We start from the raw sequence: 17,369 nt of genomic DNA, 5'->3' as shown, positions 1-17,369 counted from the left end.
CTCACCGCACTGACCAGCATCAAACAGCCTTTCCAATGGACTGCAGCAGCTGACAAAGCCTTCGAAACCCTCAAGGCCCATTTCACTTCAGCTCCCATCCTCCGGATGCCTGACGCCGAGCGGCAGTTTGTGGTGGAGGTAGATGCTTCGGATGTGGGAGTCGGGGCTGTGCTTTCCCAGCGAGCAGCAGAGGATGGCAAGATGCACCCCTGTGCCTTCTACTCCCGAAGACTGACCCCAGCAGAAAGCAACTACGACATCAGCAACCGCGAGCTACTGGCTGTCAAGCTCGCCCTCGAGGAGTGGCGCCACTGGTTGGAGGGGTCTAAGGTTCCATTTGTGGTCTGGACTGACCACAAAAACCTGGAGTATATCCGGACAGCCAGGAGGCTAAACTTCCGCCAGCGCCGGTGGTCATTATTCTTCACCTGATTCAACTTTGTCCTTTCCTACTGTCCTGGCTCCTGCAACATCAAGCCCGATGCACTCTCCTGGATGTTTCAGAAGGATGAGGCATCCAGGAAGGAATCAACACCCATCCTCCCAAGCCCCTGTGTCATTGCTGCCCTAACCTTGGACATTGAGGAGCAGGTTCGAGAAGCCATCAGGGACCAGCCAAGCCCCAGCGCTTGCCCCTCCAACCGTCTCTATGTCCCAGCCAGTCTGAGGTCTCAGGTCATTCAATGGGGACATGACTCCCACCTGGCCTGTCACCCCGGGGTCACACGCACCCTCCATCTGCTGTCTCAGTGGTTCTGGTGGCCTTTGATGAGGAAGGACATCCAGGATTTTGTGAGAGCCTGCCCCACTTGCAACCAGCACAAATCCCCCAGTCAGCCCCCAGCCGGGTTACTCCATCCCCTGCCAGTACCCATGCATCCCTGGTCCCATGTCTCCCTGGATTTTGTTACTGGTCTTCCTCCGTCAGAAGGTAATATGGTCATCCTCACCATTGTGGACTGCTTCAGTAAGATGACCCACTTCGTGCCTCTCCCAAAACTGCCAACTGCGAAGGAGACTGCCCGGGTCGTCTTAGAACACGTCTTTTGAGTCCACGGCCTGCCCAGGGATATCGTGTCTGACCGGGGACCGCAGTTCTCCGCCAGTTTCTGGAAAGAATTCTGCCACCTCCTCGGGGCCACTGCCAGTCTGTCATCTGGGTTTCACCCACAGTCTAATGGCCAAACAGAGCGCATGAACCAAGAACTGGAGAAGGCACTTAGGTGTGTGGCTTCACGCAACCCCCACGCCTGGGCTCAGCATCTGCTCTGGGTGGAATATGCCCACAACTCCCTCACCAGTTCTGCCACCAGACTCTCCCCCTTCCAGTGTGTGTATGGTTATCAACCACCTCTGTTTGCCAGCCAGTAGGGAGATGCCACCCGCCCGTCTGCTCTCGCCTATGTCCGCCGCTGCTGCCGCATGTGGGCCCAGGCCCACACCGCACTCCTGAAGTCCAGTACCAGCTATGCTATTGGGGCTAACCGGCGGAGGACCCCTGCACCTGTTTACCATGTCAGGCAGAAGGTATGGTTGTCTGCTCAAGACCTACCACTGCGGGTGGAGTCATGCAAATTGGCGCCTCGCTACATCGGACCCTTTCCCATACAGAAGGTCATCAGTCCAACGGCAGTTTGGCTGCTGCTGCCCAAGACCATGAAGATACATCCCACCTTCCACGTCTCCAAACTCAAACCGGTGCACGAGAGCCCCCTGGTCCCGGTAACACTGCCGCCCCCTCCCCCACGCTTCATTGATGGTGGACCTGTCTACACGGTCCAGCGACTGCTCCGCTCTCGACGGAGGGGTAGGGGCATCCAATACTTGGTAGACTGGGAGGGTTATGGTCCTGAGGAGAGGGCATGGGTCCCCGCTGGAAGGATTTTGGATCTGGCCCTCATCGCCGACTTCCATCGCCTACACCCTGACCAGTCCTCCATCCGACAGGGTTGATGTAGGGGTTCTCACCGGGCGGATCCACTTCCGGACCCTGCCCCTGCTCCAGTGCCCGAGTCTGACACTGAACCGAATCCTGGGCAGGGGCCCTTGGATGATGAGTCTTCCGACAGTGAAGATGGTGCGGAGGCTATGGACACTGACCGGTCAGAGGAATTCTGACCCTCCACCGGTATTCCCCCTCCAACCGCCCATCTTGGTGGATCTGTGTCTAGGGACTTCTGGAGCCGTCCCTTGAGGGGGGGTTCTGTCATGGTCCTACCTGTGGTTTCCTCTCATCAGTTTACATTCCACTCCTCTCCACTCAGTATTACCTGCCACGCCCGCATGCTCCTTCCCCATCAGGCTCACCTGCTGTCAATTACCATCATTAACTCTCATTTGACTTTCAGTGGCTGTCATTGGCTGTTGCCTATCACCTGCTCCCTTCCCTGTGTGTATTTAAACTGCAGTCCTCCCAAGCTTCAGTGTCAGATTGTCTTTCAAGGCATCGACTCCATCAACTCTTCAGCCCTGGTAACCTGACCCTGCATTTCTGTCTCCATTCTCGCTACCTGACCTGTGACTCTCTGTGTTTCAGCCTGTTCCCAAACTCCTGTCTGTCATGCTGTCCTGTCTGCCTGCTGAGAGCCTGCTCGCTGGGAGACCGCCTGAACACCAAGGGCTGTCAGCTTGCAGCCAAACTACTCTGACAACGCCTGATCCCGTCTGATGTCAGAAACTAAGCAGGGTCAGGCCTGGTTAGTACTTGGATGGGAGACCTCAGATGTCACCACCACGCTCCCACCAGCCATCCCTGCCTCTCAGTCTTCCTGCCACTGAACTTCACACACACATCCTCCCAACTCCCTTTCCCCTGCTATCAATAAATTCAACATTTAAACTTGCACTCTTGGGTCCTTGTCTGTTTGTCCTGACAATGTTGTCTCTTTGTATATTGTGTGTTTGCATGAATTGTTGGTTCATGGTTAATGTGTTTTCCCTGACTTAAGTTCATGAAACCCTGAAGTACAGGAACCGTATTTTAGTGAGGGAAATTTAGTGGATGAACATTCCTGTTCTTTGTGTTTCTGTGTGTTGAGCTCAAGTGGCCTAGTGTACTGAGAAAGATGTTTTTCCAATGTTGTAATCGCCTTTCTGTGGCCTTGGTGGTAATAAGCAGGGTGCCTGAGTTCTCCCTAACTATGCATCCGCCTGCACATACCAGAGCATGCCAGGTGCACGCTTTAACAAAGCTTCATAGAAAATCTTGACCCAATCACATGAAGAGGCAATCAGTAAGCTTTAGAGTATAATAGATAACAGCCACTAAAACACAACTCAGAGTGCGCATACTCTCGGCATCATTGAAGTGGTGTCTTCTTCTCTCTTCTTCCTCTTTCCTTTCCTATTTTATATTTCTGTTTTATATGATCTACTATAATAAATAACTGAAAAGACAACTGCTAAGTGTTCTGAAGTGTTTATTAGAAGTTTCCATTACATAGTATTTACAAGTATTTTGTCTTTAACAACTGGCTGCTGTGTTTCTCTATTTGCAGAAACCAAGTAAAACTCTTTTTGTATTTTGTTACTAATTTGGAGGTTGGCATTGTTTGCATGTTATTAGGGGTGTTTTTGGTGCCCTACTTTGTGTTTGCTGTGACTTGTGGTTTGCCCCTATTCCTTCTGGAAACTGCTATGGGACAATACACACAAGAAGGGGCTATCACATGCTGGCAACATATCTGCCCACTGGCTAAGGATAAGTGACAATGGTGTGTTGTGTTCATAAACTGAATAAACATGGATCTGTATTCAAGGTCCGCTTGTGACAAATAAGTGGTATAGATGATGGGTGGATGGGTTGTGTTAGTTTATGCATGCATTGATGTGGAATGTAACTGGGTTCAACTGCTGACAAATGGATGTCTTTAGTCTCCTTTTAAATGTTTCCGGATGATTGACAGCTCTTGGGTAATCACAGAGGGAATTGCAAAGTTTGGGGCCATAAACAAAAGGCTGCCTCATTACCCTTTTGCAGGATAGTGGGTATGGCCAGGATATTTGTTACAGTAATTGATCTGGGACATTGGAACAATTAATTCACGAGGTACAGTGGAAGCAAGACAAAAGGAATTTAAATATCACTACACATCTTAAAATCAATTCTAAGTCAGTGCTAGACAATGTAGTTGTTTACAGATATATAGTGACCTTGCATTCTTGTACACCAAGATTAATGCAGCAGCATTTTTCACTCTCTAGAAACTAGTGATAAAGCTTTTTGGTAAACCAGTGAAGAGGTGGCTTAGAGTAATCCAGATGGGTTGAAAAAAGATGCATGTATAAATTTGTCAATATTAAATAAAATTGCACTGGAAGAATTCAGCTTTTTTACACATAGTTTTGTGTAGATTTAAAATTAACAGTCTGGGAATTTGTGCACAACATTCAACGCAGTATGTGTAGACTGATCTGCTCCACACATATTCAGTATCAGGTTTTTTTTTTTAATGCATGAGCTATTTGATTTAGCTGAACAGCACCCTGCCCGTCATCTGAGAATGATATCAATTTGCCATGTCGTTTTCATTTTACTGTATACTGTTGAACATAAAATATTATTTTAATCACTTCACCATGTGAATCATAAAAACACTAAAAATAAAAAGCCTGCAGTTATGTTGGTCACTGGCTGCCTCTGAACAGCCTCTCTATTTCTCAGAGACAATGTAAACAACACTGCTAACACCAGGCATTTATGTTGTACATAAAATATCATATTTTATATTACAATCTCTTCAATATGTAAATCACTAAACACCTGTGAACATCCTCATTGCTTCTCAGAGATGATGTGAACAACACTGCTAATGCCAGCTAATTAGAAACTAGTCAGTACTTTCTTACTACTCACAGTGTAATACACCGGCACTTTGCGGATAAGATTGAACAACCCTGATTACAACCTCCTGGAAATTGGTGGAATGATAGTAACTCAGGTGAGGGATTTCAGTGGGTGATTTTTAATTAATTGGGTTACTCAAGTCATGTTACCTTAAAGCTAGCTCTGTCTTCAGCTTAAATATAGATTTTATTCTTTCACAAAATCTTCGCTAACTGCTATTTTAATGGGGAGAGGATTCATGGCAGTGAAAGCTAGAGCAAAATTCTTGAGATAAGTTGTGTTAGATTTTGAAGTAAATTTCGTTTTCTCATTTAATAAAGATTGCAAGCAGGCACATACACAGAGGAAGATTTTATTTAAGAAGTTTCATGTATGTACACCTGTTTGTCCAAGACGCACTCTCTGAATACCCCCCCTCCCCAAAAAAAGAAAACAAAAACCCTTCACTCACTCTCTGGTTTCTCATAACAAAATCCTCTCTTATAACATTTAAATTGTAACAAAGATAAAGATATTACGATGGATTCTGAGACCCTGAAAAACACACACACACACACAAAGTTCTAGTTCATTCCAATGGGGTTCAGTGGGGTTGAGTTCCAGGCTCTGCGCAGGCCACTCGAGTTCATCCACACCAAACTTGGTGAACCTTAACTTTATGGAGCTAGCTTTGTGCCCAGGGGGATGGTCATACTGGAACAGGGTTGGGCCTCTTAGTTCCATTGAAGGGAAAATGTAATGTAATTGCATATAAAGATGTTCCAAACAATTGTATGTTTCAAACTCTGGTGCCACAGTTGACGGAAGGCTCATATATGGGTTTAAATTTCAGGTGTTCACATACTTTAGGCCACACAGTGTACTTGTCCTATGCAACGTTAGGAACTTTATTCCCTGTGGTCTATTACTTACTGGCTCTATGTCCTCTTTCAGGTGTTGGCTATGCAGGCCAAGTGATTCAAATGTATGGCTGCATGTGTTACATCATAATCCTGGCCTGGGCATTGCTCTATTTGGTCTCATCCTTCAAGTCTCAGCTTCCCTGGGCCAGCTGTGACAACATCTGGAACACAAGTATGAAATGGGAACAAGAGTGCCTTAAATTGATTAAACAGATCATCTAGCCTTGCTATATAAGTGTAGGACTCCCTATGTGTGGGTGGAGCACAGAGGACGGCAGAACAGGGATCAGGTTCCAAAATAGCGTTTATTGCTAGACTTTTCAGTTTAAACAATAATTCATTCATCCAAACAGACACACACAACCAGTGTCTGGTTCAGGGATGAGCTACCTCCGCTCTCACTCTCCCTCCTCATATAGGGCGCGGTCACTGGGAAGACACACAAACACAGGTTAATTGCTCTCAGGTGAAGTGATTCTGCCACTTACCTTCCCTGACTCCGCCCTCCTGTCACAGACCGGCGCTTGACCACGCCCCCGCTGCCACAATAAGCAATGTTACATTTACTTGTTTTCCTATTTTCTTAAAGAGCTTTTTCTGCTTTCAACACCTGACGCTCATTTGAGGACTAGTTAGGGAAATCCCACCTAGAGAAATTCTGTATATTTCAGAAAAATATGGCTTGGGTGGCACATTGAGGTTCAAACCTGAACTTGGGATTCCATCTGTGTTGTTCTACTTCCTGTGTCTGCGTTTTATTTTTTCACTTCCGATTTCTTCTCCTGTCCAAAAAAGTTTTAGTAAGTGGATTAACTACTCTATTGTGGACGGCATGGTGGTGTAGTGGTTAGCACAGTCGCCTCACAGCAAGAAGGTTCTGGGTTCGAACCCAGTGTCTGGTGAGGGCCTTTCTGTGTGGAGTTTGCATGTTCTCCCTGTGTCTGTGTGGGTGTGCTCTGGTTTCCCCCACAGTCCAAAGACATGCATTTAGGTTAACGTGGGGTGGCCTTGGGCTGAAGTGCCCTTGAGCAAGGTACTTAACCCCTGACTGCTCCGTGGGCGCTCTAATGTGGCTGCCCACTGCTCTGGGTGTGTGTGCGTGTGTTCACTGCTTCAGATGGGTTAAATGCAGAGGATGAATTTCACTGTGCTTGAAGTGTGCATGTGACAAATAAAGGTTTCTTCTTCTAAAGTGTGCACTGGTGTAAATGGATGTATATGTGATGTCCAGTGATTGCCTTGCACCCAGTGTTCCCAGCACATGTTCTCGTTTGACTGCTACCCGATGCAGGACAACATTTTCTTCCATATGAATTAATTCACATTTTCTGGTAGATGAAATTTGTTTATTTACGCTAGACCCTTCCAAAACAAAAAAACAATAACTGAAAGAAGCTATGGTACAAACCTGGAAAAACATCACAACAGAAGAATGTAGTTTGGTGATGTCAGTCGGTCATTGGTATGATACAGTTATTACAAGCAATGGATAGTTAATGATTATTCCACGAAATCGAGTCATACATGAGCTGATGGCTATAAGTCATGTACAACGAGATTGAGTGGAATAATTGTTTTATTATATCCACATTCACTGGATTTTGAGAAACAGAGCATTTTTGTTTTTATTTTTTGCAAATTTGATAAATAAAATCTTTATACAAAACGTCCAGCAAAATAATTTCCACTTCGACGGACTTCTTAAAAACCTATCAATGGCTACACAAATTGACTTTAGTTTTTTTTTTTGTAGAAAGTACCATCTTGCTGTCATGCTGAGGTATAGAATAGCTTTAGACATTTATTTAATTCTTCCTTGGACATTTCAGTGATGTAATTTTCAAACTTCTTTGAGCTTTTGAACCAGTCTAAATAATTTCAACAAATTTTAATGCTTAAAGATGAGGAATGGAAACAAACCAGCAAAATGACAGAAGGAATTTGTGAAAAATGCTAAAATAATTCTTGAAAAATAAAAATACGTTCTTACCATCAAATACTTTCATTCCATATTTTTTTTTTACTTTTTTTTCAAGTAGAGTTTTTATTTCATCCTTGGTTGGTCCAGCAAAACATTCTCTCATTTTGTTTTTCTCGACTTGCAATATACGAGCTGATAGCCTAGTAGTAGAGTAGCCAATCATGATTGCTCATATTCAGTGAATGTGGAAATAATGTCATTCAAAGTGGCTAGAGATAATGAGATGAGACTTTATTTTAATTCAAGGCGATCTGTTCAGATACTTTTGCTCAATTAAAAACAAATGTATCATGGTCTAAGTTATAAGATCAAGATGGCAAATAAGAAAATTAAATCAAAAAAATAATTTTGTCTCATATTCATCTAATTATCTCAAACCCAAATGAATTGGCTTTGCTGTTCCAATACTTTAATATCCATCCATCCATCCATCCATCCATCCATCCCTTCAAAATCTCCCCCACTCTGACATCCTCGAGGTTATGTCTCCCCACACCCCATTATCCTCCTCTGCTGGGTAACTTATTAGAGTATAACCTGCTACAGTTTACAAAATGTATGTATATCTTAATATCTGTTAAAGGCAACATTCCAAATATATAACTGTAAACAAAAACACTGATGGAGCATCCAGTACATGCATTTAATGAGATAATTAGTGCCAAACTGTCTATATTCCCTTTTCTTCTTCCTCAGACAGCTGTATTGCTCTTGTAAATAATGCCAACTGGACCAGACGGGTCAACTCCACATCAGCAGCCACTGAGTTTTGGGAGTAAGTGTCATATACATGCAAATGTAGAAAAGCTTTTAATCAACATTTCAGTAGTTACAAAAATTTAGTGTTAACCAAGATGGACTATGTAGTAAATCCATACGGAGTTACACATAAGTTACAGAGAATATTATGCTATCACTTATTTCCGTGATATTACTGTACAGGCGAAGAGTGCTTTCTATCTCCAAAGGTATTGATGAAGTAGGTAACATCAACTGGGAGATTCTCCTGTGTCTAATTGCAATGTGGATCATATGCTATTTCTCTGTATGGAAAGGAGTCAAGTCCACTGGGAAGGTGAATGTGTGCTTGGGTTCCATAATTGGCTTTCCATATTAGTCACTAGGAATGATTAAGTCATAAACACTTAAATTCAACATTGGAACTCATTTTACATGACATTACTTAATGTGTTTTCCGTCCACTGTTCTGAGGTGGTGTATTTCACAGCCACATTCCCCTATGTAATGTTGCTGGTGTTGCTGATTCGTGGACTGACTCTCCCTGGAGCCATGCAGGGTGTTATTTTCTACCTCTATCCTGACTTCCAGCGACTGTTGGAGCCTCAGGTGCTGTAAACACACACAGACACAGGGCTAACACTTTCATTGACTATTTCTATGGGGTTATTTTGAAAGACCAATGATGATTAAAATACATTGCCCCCCTCCCCCTTATAATGGGATTTTTTTGTTTGTCTTATGTTTTCTCTGTATAAAAAACAAAGTATTTTCTGTCTAAAGAAACATTCTGTACACTTTTACGTTTAGAAGTTAGTCTTCAGCAAAATTTGACAAGCAAATTTATAGTGGATAACTGTTATTCAAAATATAACTTTATTATTGGCATATTTTGAAGGAAATGGTTTAAGAATTCTTGGCATATAAACAAAAATCAGGTAACAAAGTAAGTGTAGTGTGTTACTCACAACCTTTATAAATTTTTCTGTGTGTGGGTGTGCAGGTATGGATGGAGGCAGCCAGTCAAATTATCTACTCTTATAGTACAGGTGTGGGAATATTGACTGTGCAAGGCAGCTTCAACCAAAGCAGCAACAACTGCTACAGGTGACCTGAACATTTTGTCAAACAACATTTCTCTCCCATCCAGCTATATGATGATGATAATGTTTTGCACTAAACTAAAATAGCTTTTACACGACTAAATATAAGGCACCATAAATTAACATGAATTAATTTGCAACACATTCAATAATGGTGATAATTAGGTCAGTGGGTATAAATACTGAAACCTACAGTGGTCTCCATAATTATTGGGACCCCTTGTAAAGATCAGTAAAAAGGGTCAAGAAAAAAATCCACCTTTTCGTGAAGTCGCTTCATTTTGCACTGAAAAAAATGCAAAAAATCCAACCTTGAATTGAAATAAATGTATTCAGAGAAAAACAAATCCCTCATCAAGAAAATTGTTTTAACCAACAACACATGCCACTATTATTGGCACCCCAAGAAATTATAGTGAACACAATGTAACTAAAGCATATTTCCCATTGAAAATGTAAATTTTTGAGTTGATTGGAGTGTGTAGGAACTTTCAAGCTGTAATCCATGACTTCCTGATTAACTGGGACACAAATATGAGGTGACACAGAGGCCTATTTCCCTTAGTCATCCATCAGTAGGGGAAAGACACACAAACCAAATGAGGGAGAAGTGTGTTGACCTTCATAAGGCAGGGAATGGATATTAAAAAAAAAAAAAAGCTACTCACCTGAAAATGTCCATTTCTACTTTTGGGGCAATACAAAAGTGGACACCAAATAGAACTGTTAAAAACTCGCCTTGAAGAGGACCTAAGTTTATTTTGCCCCTATGTACAGTGAGGAGGAGGGTAAGAGAGGCATAAATAAATACATACATACATACATACATACATACATACATACATACATACCCAAGGATCACTTTTGGTGAATTACATGAAAAAGTAAAATCTTGGGGTTTCCAAGTTTCCAAAACCACCATCAGATGCCACCTCCATGCCAACAGATTACAGTGCCTTGCAAAAGTATTCATACCCCTTGAACTTTTTCACATTTTTCCACCTTACAACCATGAACTTAAAAGTTTTTTATTGAGATTTTATGTGATAGACCAACACAGAGTAGCACATAAATGGTCTTTGGTTTAAATTTTAAACAAATAAAAATCTGAAAAATGTGATGTGCATTAGTATTCAGCCCCCCTGCGTCAATACTTTGTAGAGCCACCTTTTGCTGCAATTACAGCTACAAGTCTTTTGTGGTATGTCTCTACCAGCTTTGCACATCTAGACACTGAAATTTTTGCCCATTCTTCTTTGCAAAATAGCTCAAGCTCAGACAGATTGGATGGAGAGCGTCTGTGAACAGCAATTTTCAAGTCTTGCCACAGATGCTCAATGGGATTTAGGTCTGGACTTTGACTGGGCCATTCTAACACATGAATATTCTTTGATCTAAACCATTCCATTGTAGCTCTGGCTGTATGTTTAGGGTCATTGTCTTGCTGGAAGGTGAATCTCCTTCCCAGTCTCAAGTCTTTTGCAGCCTCCAACAGGTTTTCTTCCAGGATTGCCCTGTATTTAGCTCCATCCCTCTTCCCATCAACTCTGACCAACTTCCCTGTCCCTGCTGAAGAAAAGCATCCCCATAACATGATGCTGCCACCATCATGTTTCACAGTGGGGATGGTGCGTGCAGGGTGATGAGCAGTGTTAGTTTTCCGCCACACATAGCGCTTTGCATTTAGACCAAAAAGTTCAACTTTTGTCTCATCTGACCAAAGCACCTTCTTCCACATGTTTGCTGTGTCCCCTACATGGCTTCTGGCAAACTGCAAATGGGACTTCTTATGCCTGTCTTTCAACAATGGCTTTCTGCTTGCCACTCTTCCAAAAAGGCCAGATTTGTGGAGTGTACGACTTATAGTTGTCCTGTGCACAGATTCTCCCACCTGAGCTGTGGATTTCTGCAGCTCCTACAGAGTGATCATGGGCCTCTTGCTCTGTCAGTTTAGGTGGACGGCCATGTCTTGGTAGGTTTGCAGTTGTGCCATACTTTCTCCATTTTTGAATGATGGATTGAACAGTGCTTCTTGAGATGTTCAGAGCTTGGGATTTTTTTTATAACCTAACTGTTAGGTTTATATAAGTATTATTCTTGACCAAGAAGGCAGTAATTTATTAAAATGGTGACAAAATTAAGGATTAACTTAAGGTTCAGTTAAACTTAAGGTTCAGTTAAAAATGACCTTCTGTCTCGGCTGGACATTGTTTGGGAACATTTTGTTTATGAAATGTGTATTTTTGATCAGAGATGTGTCTGAACGACGCCAAGATCTGTTTTGATGTCAGATCGACCCACACACGCTTTAATGTTGGATGTAATGGTAGCCTTATTGCTGAACAAAGAGTTAAGACTTTATATTTTAGAGCTTTTTAAGATCCTTTATTATTTTGGACTATTGCATATACTATGGCAGTGATTTTAAACTGTTCCTGTGTAGCCTGACCTTTGTCCAGTGGAGAAGAACACTTCTTTGTTAGACCAAACATAGTCTTTGTTTAAAACATTGTCGTAAAAACATCTCGCGCGCTTTGACGTGCGTAAATGAAATTGCTGAATTGCTGAAATATTATTTTGCTTATGATTGAAGGTTTCATTCACACACACACATACATATGGAATTAAGATGTGATTTGCTGACCTAGCACATAGACACAGATATCAAAATGATGTCACTCACTCACACCCTCCCATAGAGACACACACACACACACACCCCTCTCTGAGGTCACATACAAACACACACACACACACACACACACACACACCCCTCTCTGAGGTCACATACAAACACACACACACACACACACATTTGACAGACACAATAGCCGTTTGGAGAGATTATGATTTGTTATAAAAGGTGTTTGTAATCTTTCATCTTTGGCGAGAATACTGTGAATAAACAGTAGTTAAACCGATCTCTGGTTCTCTGTTTTTTTGCGGTGTTCCGTCCCAGAATTCTGCAGGTGGTACGAGGGCGGGGGTCCCGAGAAATAAATTGACCGATTGACCTTCTAACTGGATTGAACCTAACAATTTGGGGGCTCGTCCGGGATGATACTTCCCAATCAGGTAAGGAGTAAATTATTTTAATTGATTAGTTTGATTGGTTGGACTTCCGCCTGGTTGGTAGTATCAGAAAAAAAAACCCAGTTGTTTTTATTTGGTAATCCTCGTAGATTTTGTCTGCGGGACGATTTTATTGGTAATCCTCATGTAAAGGCACGGGACGATGATAATCCTCGTGTGATCCTCGTAGACTTTTGTTTACGGGATGTTTTTATTTTGGTGATCCTCGTAGAATTTGTTTACGGGATGTTCTTTAGAGCCACAGGAAGATTGGTTAAACCTCGTGTAAAAACATGGGAAGGCTATCCTCGTAATTTGTTTACGGGAAGGTGACCCTCATGAAGTGAAGGAGCTGCCACGGGAAGAGTGCGCTTTTTATGTTAAACCCATAATAATTACCCTAATTAATCTCGGGACTGATTCCTTCGTGCCACCATGGGGGGAAAAATTGTATTATATTAATTGTATTATTGTATTAAGGTACCCGGACCCCGAGAAAAAACCCATGGGATTGGATGTGGTTTAGCATTCTACACAGATTCTAGACAATTTGGCCGGCTCAGTTTTTATTTATCCTCATTCAGGTATTTGCAATCTCTGGGAGCTGTGTAATGTATCTTTAATTGTTTTAGCATTTATATAAGGCATTACTGGATATGCACAAAATAATGAAACAACAAATCAGTACTATGGACATGAACAGTCAGAACTGTGTTCCTGGTGTGCATAAATGTCAAACCTTTGGTCAATCAAACATGTATAACAAACTTCCAAAATCCTTATTTCCTTTATAAAATCCTTATAAGATGCAAATTAAAATGATTTACCTAAAATTTGAATGATAATTAACAATGATATATCCCAGGTACTTTTTATTCAATAAACTTTAAGAATGAATACAAAGCTTCAATGTTTGACGAAAAAACCACAAAGTGTAAATGTTATGTGCTCTTTTATCATAGTGGGAATTGATTATAGCTCTAAATAAATATTGAAGGTTTTTTTGTTAAAAAGAATCCGTATAACTTTATTCGTACACCCGTATACTATGTTTATTGAATCAAATCCGTACAAAATACGGACATTCTGTATAAGTTGACATGGGTGTGCATTTTAATCTCAACGAAAACTGAATCGATTCTTTAGAACAAACTCATATGCGTGTGAATCAATTTACTTGATTCACTCTTGATTCTTGACTCAGAAACTACGGAAACCTTATTTGTATTCCTGTTTTCAAATTGTAAACAATAATCACACTCTCATGCTGCATGAAATTAAAGTATGAACTTTCCTCAAACCATTACGTGTGCATGAACTCAACAAATGCAGTCGATGCGTCTGTATCGATTCGCTCGATCGAGTCATTTATGTTTCGTCCCAAAGAAGATCCGAATCGTTTGTGAATCTCATCACTGTTAGAAATCCAAGAGAAGAGATCCTCTTCCCTTAACATCATCAGAGGAAAAATCTGCTTCTTAATCAATTAGTTTCAGCGTTTGGTGAGTAGATCATCTGTATTTTATTTTATATTCATTGTGTGTTGATAGTCCGAAACTTGTAACTGGAAGGTTATCAGGAAAGTCACGAGTGGTCCGCGAGCACTCTACAAGACTATTAATGCGTTTTAATAATTAATAGTGCAGCTATTAATACAGTTTCATGTCTAGATCTTATAAATGATGAATACGAAGTTTTCAAAATTATGAGAACTCCAGTTCCCATGATGCTTGTGAACTGGGCATGCGCACTGGATAAAAGAAAAAAGCTCTTTAGGGCAAAACTCTCGTCTCATCAGATTTGGGCAGTAATTCTATGCGTTCAGACCTTAAATAAGGAAATAACTGTACAAGCAAATACAACAAAAAAACCACATTTTTAAAACATTCACTTAAACAGACATGGTAAAAACAGAAGAAATATATTTAAGGCTTAGAGTTTGATTAATTCAGCCAAATCAAATATCACTTTCAGATTTGAAGATGGCGGCACGGTGGTGTAGTGGTTAGCGCTGTCGCCTCACAGCAAGAAGGTCCGGGTTCGAGCCCCGTGGCCAGTGAGGGCCTTTCTGTGCGGAGTTTGCATGTTGTCCGCGTGGGTTTCCTCCGGGTGCTCCGGTTTCCCCCACAGTCCAAAGACATGCAGGTTAGGTTAACTGGTGACTCTAAATTGACCGTAGGTGTGAATGTGAGTGTGAATGGTTGTCTGTGTCTATGTGCCAGCCCTGTGATGACCTGGCGACTTGTCCAGGGTGTACCCCGCCTTTCGCCCGTAGTCAGCTGGGATAGGCTCCAGCTTGCCTGCGACCCTGTAGAACAGGATAAAGCGGCTAGAGATAATGAGATGAGAATGAGATGAGATTTGAAGATATTTATCAGGAATCATTTTTAAAATATTGAGTATTATACCACTTCCTGTTTAAAGGCATAATAGAAGGCATCGAATATATTTACCTTACGTGTGAATGGAAATGTCGAAAAGTTTAATGTTTAACCTAATGTTTAATGTTGATCTAAAACATTTTAAAACTGATCGTGTAGTGGTATTTTTATTAATCATATGTAATTCTAACCTTTAAATATCCTATATACTCCTGTTTCTGACGCGTTAGCAAAATGTGGACTTGTCTTGTCTGGGAAGCATGCAATTAGTTCAACAGCGACCTAACCTGCTTTTTACTTCATTTTTGACATTTTTTGAATAATTGTCGTGCTATTATAATATAATATTTTGAATAATTGTTCCGTCTCTATAGTCTCTCTCTCTTTCTCAGTCAACATTGAGATAAGGGCTCCCAGACTGTTACAGATAGCTATAATATAAACAAACAACTCATGCAAAAACAGCAGGCAAGGACAGCCACAGAAATCTGCAATGGGCAGAGAAAATCATTATTTTTGGCACTTTCTCACAATAATAAATTTAATAAGTAATCTCTTTATATTACTAGGTAGATTCCATATACATAAAGTCAAAATGTCCAAGACAGACAACCAATTCTCATTAATACTGTTAATTGAATTAAAAATGTATTTTGAGTCTCTGTCACATATCAAATCCAACAAAGAGTGCTTATCAGCTATTCAATTTTATTCAAATTACATTCAGTGAAATTGTTTGTCATTTCAATTTGCCCTGTTTTTTTTATCTCCTTTTCTTTCTTTAAACTTATTGCTACTTATGAGGCTAAGCTTAAACATGTTCCTCCTAATTTCGAACTATTGATATGAAATGCTCTGATTAACTGCTTGCTGAGTTTTAAACCTCCATACTTTTGCCTTTAAAAACCACAGAGGATATGGAATGGATAGGCTTTTAATGTATTTAGTTAACCATAATTTTTTTCAGCAAGAAACAGAGTTAACAAACGTTTATTTGAATAACTTTTTGTTTATAAATCGGAGACTTGGGTTTATCTTTGTTTAACCATTAAGAAAAAACTTCATAAATTATCATGATTATGATACATTGGCTTGTATAAGTATTCATTGTCCTTGAACCTTTCCGCATTTTGTTGCACTTAAATTGACATGAAACTACACAGAATATGATTTAATAAGCAGTACCTCTCTCTCTGGATGTCATCCTACAGTCTCTTCTCGAGCAAGGCGTGGTGAGACACTTTACACAAGATTTACGTAAGATTAATGAATTGATTGTTTCTTCTGTAATATTACAGGTTCCTGCCATTAATGATCTCTGTTCTGCCCTTTTTTTTCACGCACATGAGGAGATAGCGTTTGGACTCAAGGTTTCATTTGACTCTCCTGCTGTTTTTTTTTTTTCAGCTGTAATTCATAACGCGCTCTGTGACCTTCTCCCTCCCTCAGGACTCAGTGGTCTGTGTGTTCTGGTGTCTGCTGAGTCACCAGAAATCTGCCAAGACACTGACACTTGCGCCTGCTCCAACATCTGGCGCATAAGGGCTTTAAGGTTTCCAGAACCAAGCTGCAATATTGTATGGACACTTAAGTATTTGAACTTTTGAAGTTTTGAACTTTCTCAAGGCTGTCATTCTAGACACAAAACGCCCTGCTGGGTCAGAAAATGGATCCCTGACTGCTCTTTATATGACAAGCTTCTCCGTTCCGCAATCTCTCATCACGATCCACTGCAAAATCCTTTGACCTGGACTGACGCTATGGTGGTCGCTTATCACTCCCTTAGAAGCACCCTTTGTTCCGCCCCTGGGTCACCTGCTCACTTCAAGCCCTTCCACCTCTATGCCTGTGGACACCGGGGCATGGCCTCTGGGGAGCGTGAGGGGGGGGAAATGCATCATTGTGCGTTTTTATCCAAAACATTAGACATTGTTGCTCAAGGCTTACCTGCGTGTCTAGGGGCTGTCTCCGCATGTGCTTTGATGGTTTTAGATGCGGAAAAATTGGTTTTGTCTTACCCACTGACCTTGCACTCGTCACATCAAGTTAAACAGGTGTTGCAAAATTTACAGACCCATTAAATTAATTAATCAGTAATTTAATAGATAATTAAATTAACATATGACTATTTATTCTCTGTTTTACTAACAATCTCGAAGTTCATGTCACATCCTCTTTTGATAATGTAGGTCGTGCTCTCACACGCCTCCTTAATTCTCGGGATGATACTTGGGATGACATTGATATTGTCTGTCTAAAAATCGTACATACTATTAGTATCAGGTCTGGTCTCTCCTCCAGCCCTCTAGGGATGGGGGATGTACTCTTTGTTGGTGGTTCTTGTTC

At 41.3% G+C, this 17,369-nt stretch overlaps 1 protein-coding gene across 1 annotated transcript; it reads left to right on the top strand.

The window, feature by feature from the left end:
- The first annotated feature begins 201 nt into the window (after window positions 1-201).
- LOC132888332 (sodium- and chloride-dependent GABA transporter 3-like) lies at window positions 202-15,662 on the top strand. The gene is made up of 8 exons (XM_060924391.1): window positions 202-314; window positions 2,537-2,622; window positions 5,780-5,920; window positions 8,426-8,504; window positions 8,672-8,804; window positions 8,942-9,076; window positions 9,471-9,574; window positions 15,632-15,662. Exons 1-8 carry the CDS (start codon window positions 202-204, stop codon window positions 15,660-15,662), a joined length of 822 nt encoding a protein of 273 aa, XP_060780374.1.
- Window positions 15,663-17,369: the final 1,707 nt, after the last annotated feature.

The sequence above is a fragment of the Neoarius graeffei genome, chromosome 6, assembly GCF_027579695.1.
Source record: "Neoarius graeffei isolate fNeoGra1 chromosome 6, fNeoGra1.pri, whole genome shotgun sequence".
NCBI classification, from domain to species: domain Eukaryota; kingdom Metazoa; phylum Chordata; class Actinopteri; order Siluriformes; family Ariidae; genus Neoarius; species Neoarius graeffei.
This window is presented reverse-complemented; position numbering and strand designations above follow the sequence as displayed.

Coding starts and splice junctions, on each gene's coding strand:
- LOC132888332 (XM_060924391.1), top strand. CDS start 202: ATGCACCCCTGTGCCTTCTACTCCCGAAGACTGACCCCAGCAGAAAGC. Junction 8,505..8,671: donor GCAGCCACTGAGTTTTGGGA/GTAAGTGTCATA, acceptor ATTACTGTACAG/GCGAAGAGTGCTTTCTATCT. Junction 8,805..8,941: donor GAGTCAAGTCCACTGGGAAG/GTGAATGTGTGC, acceptor CACTGTTCTGAG/GTGGTGTATTTCACAGCCAC.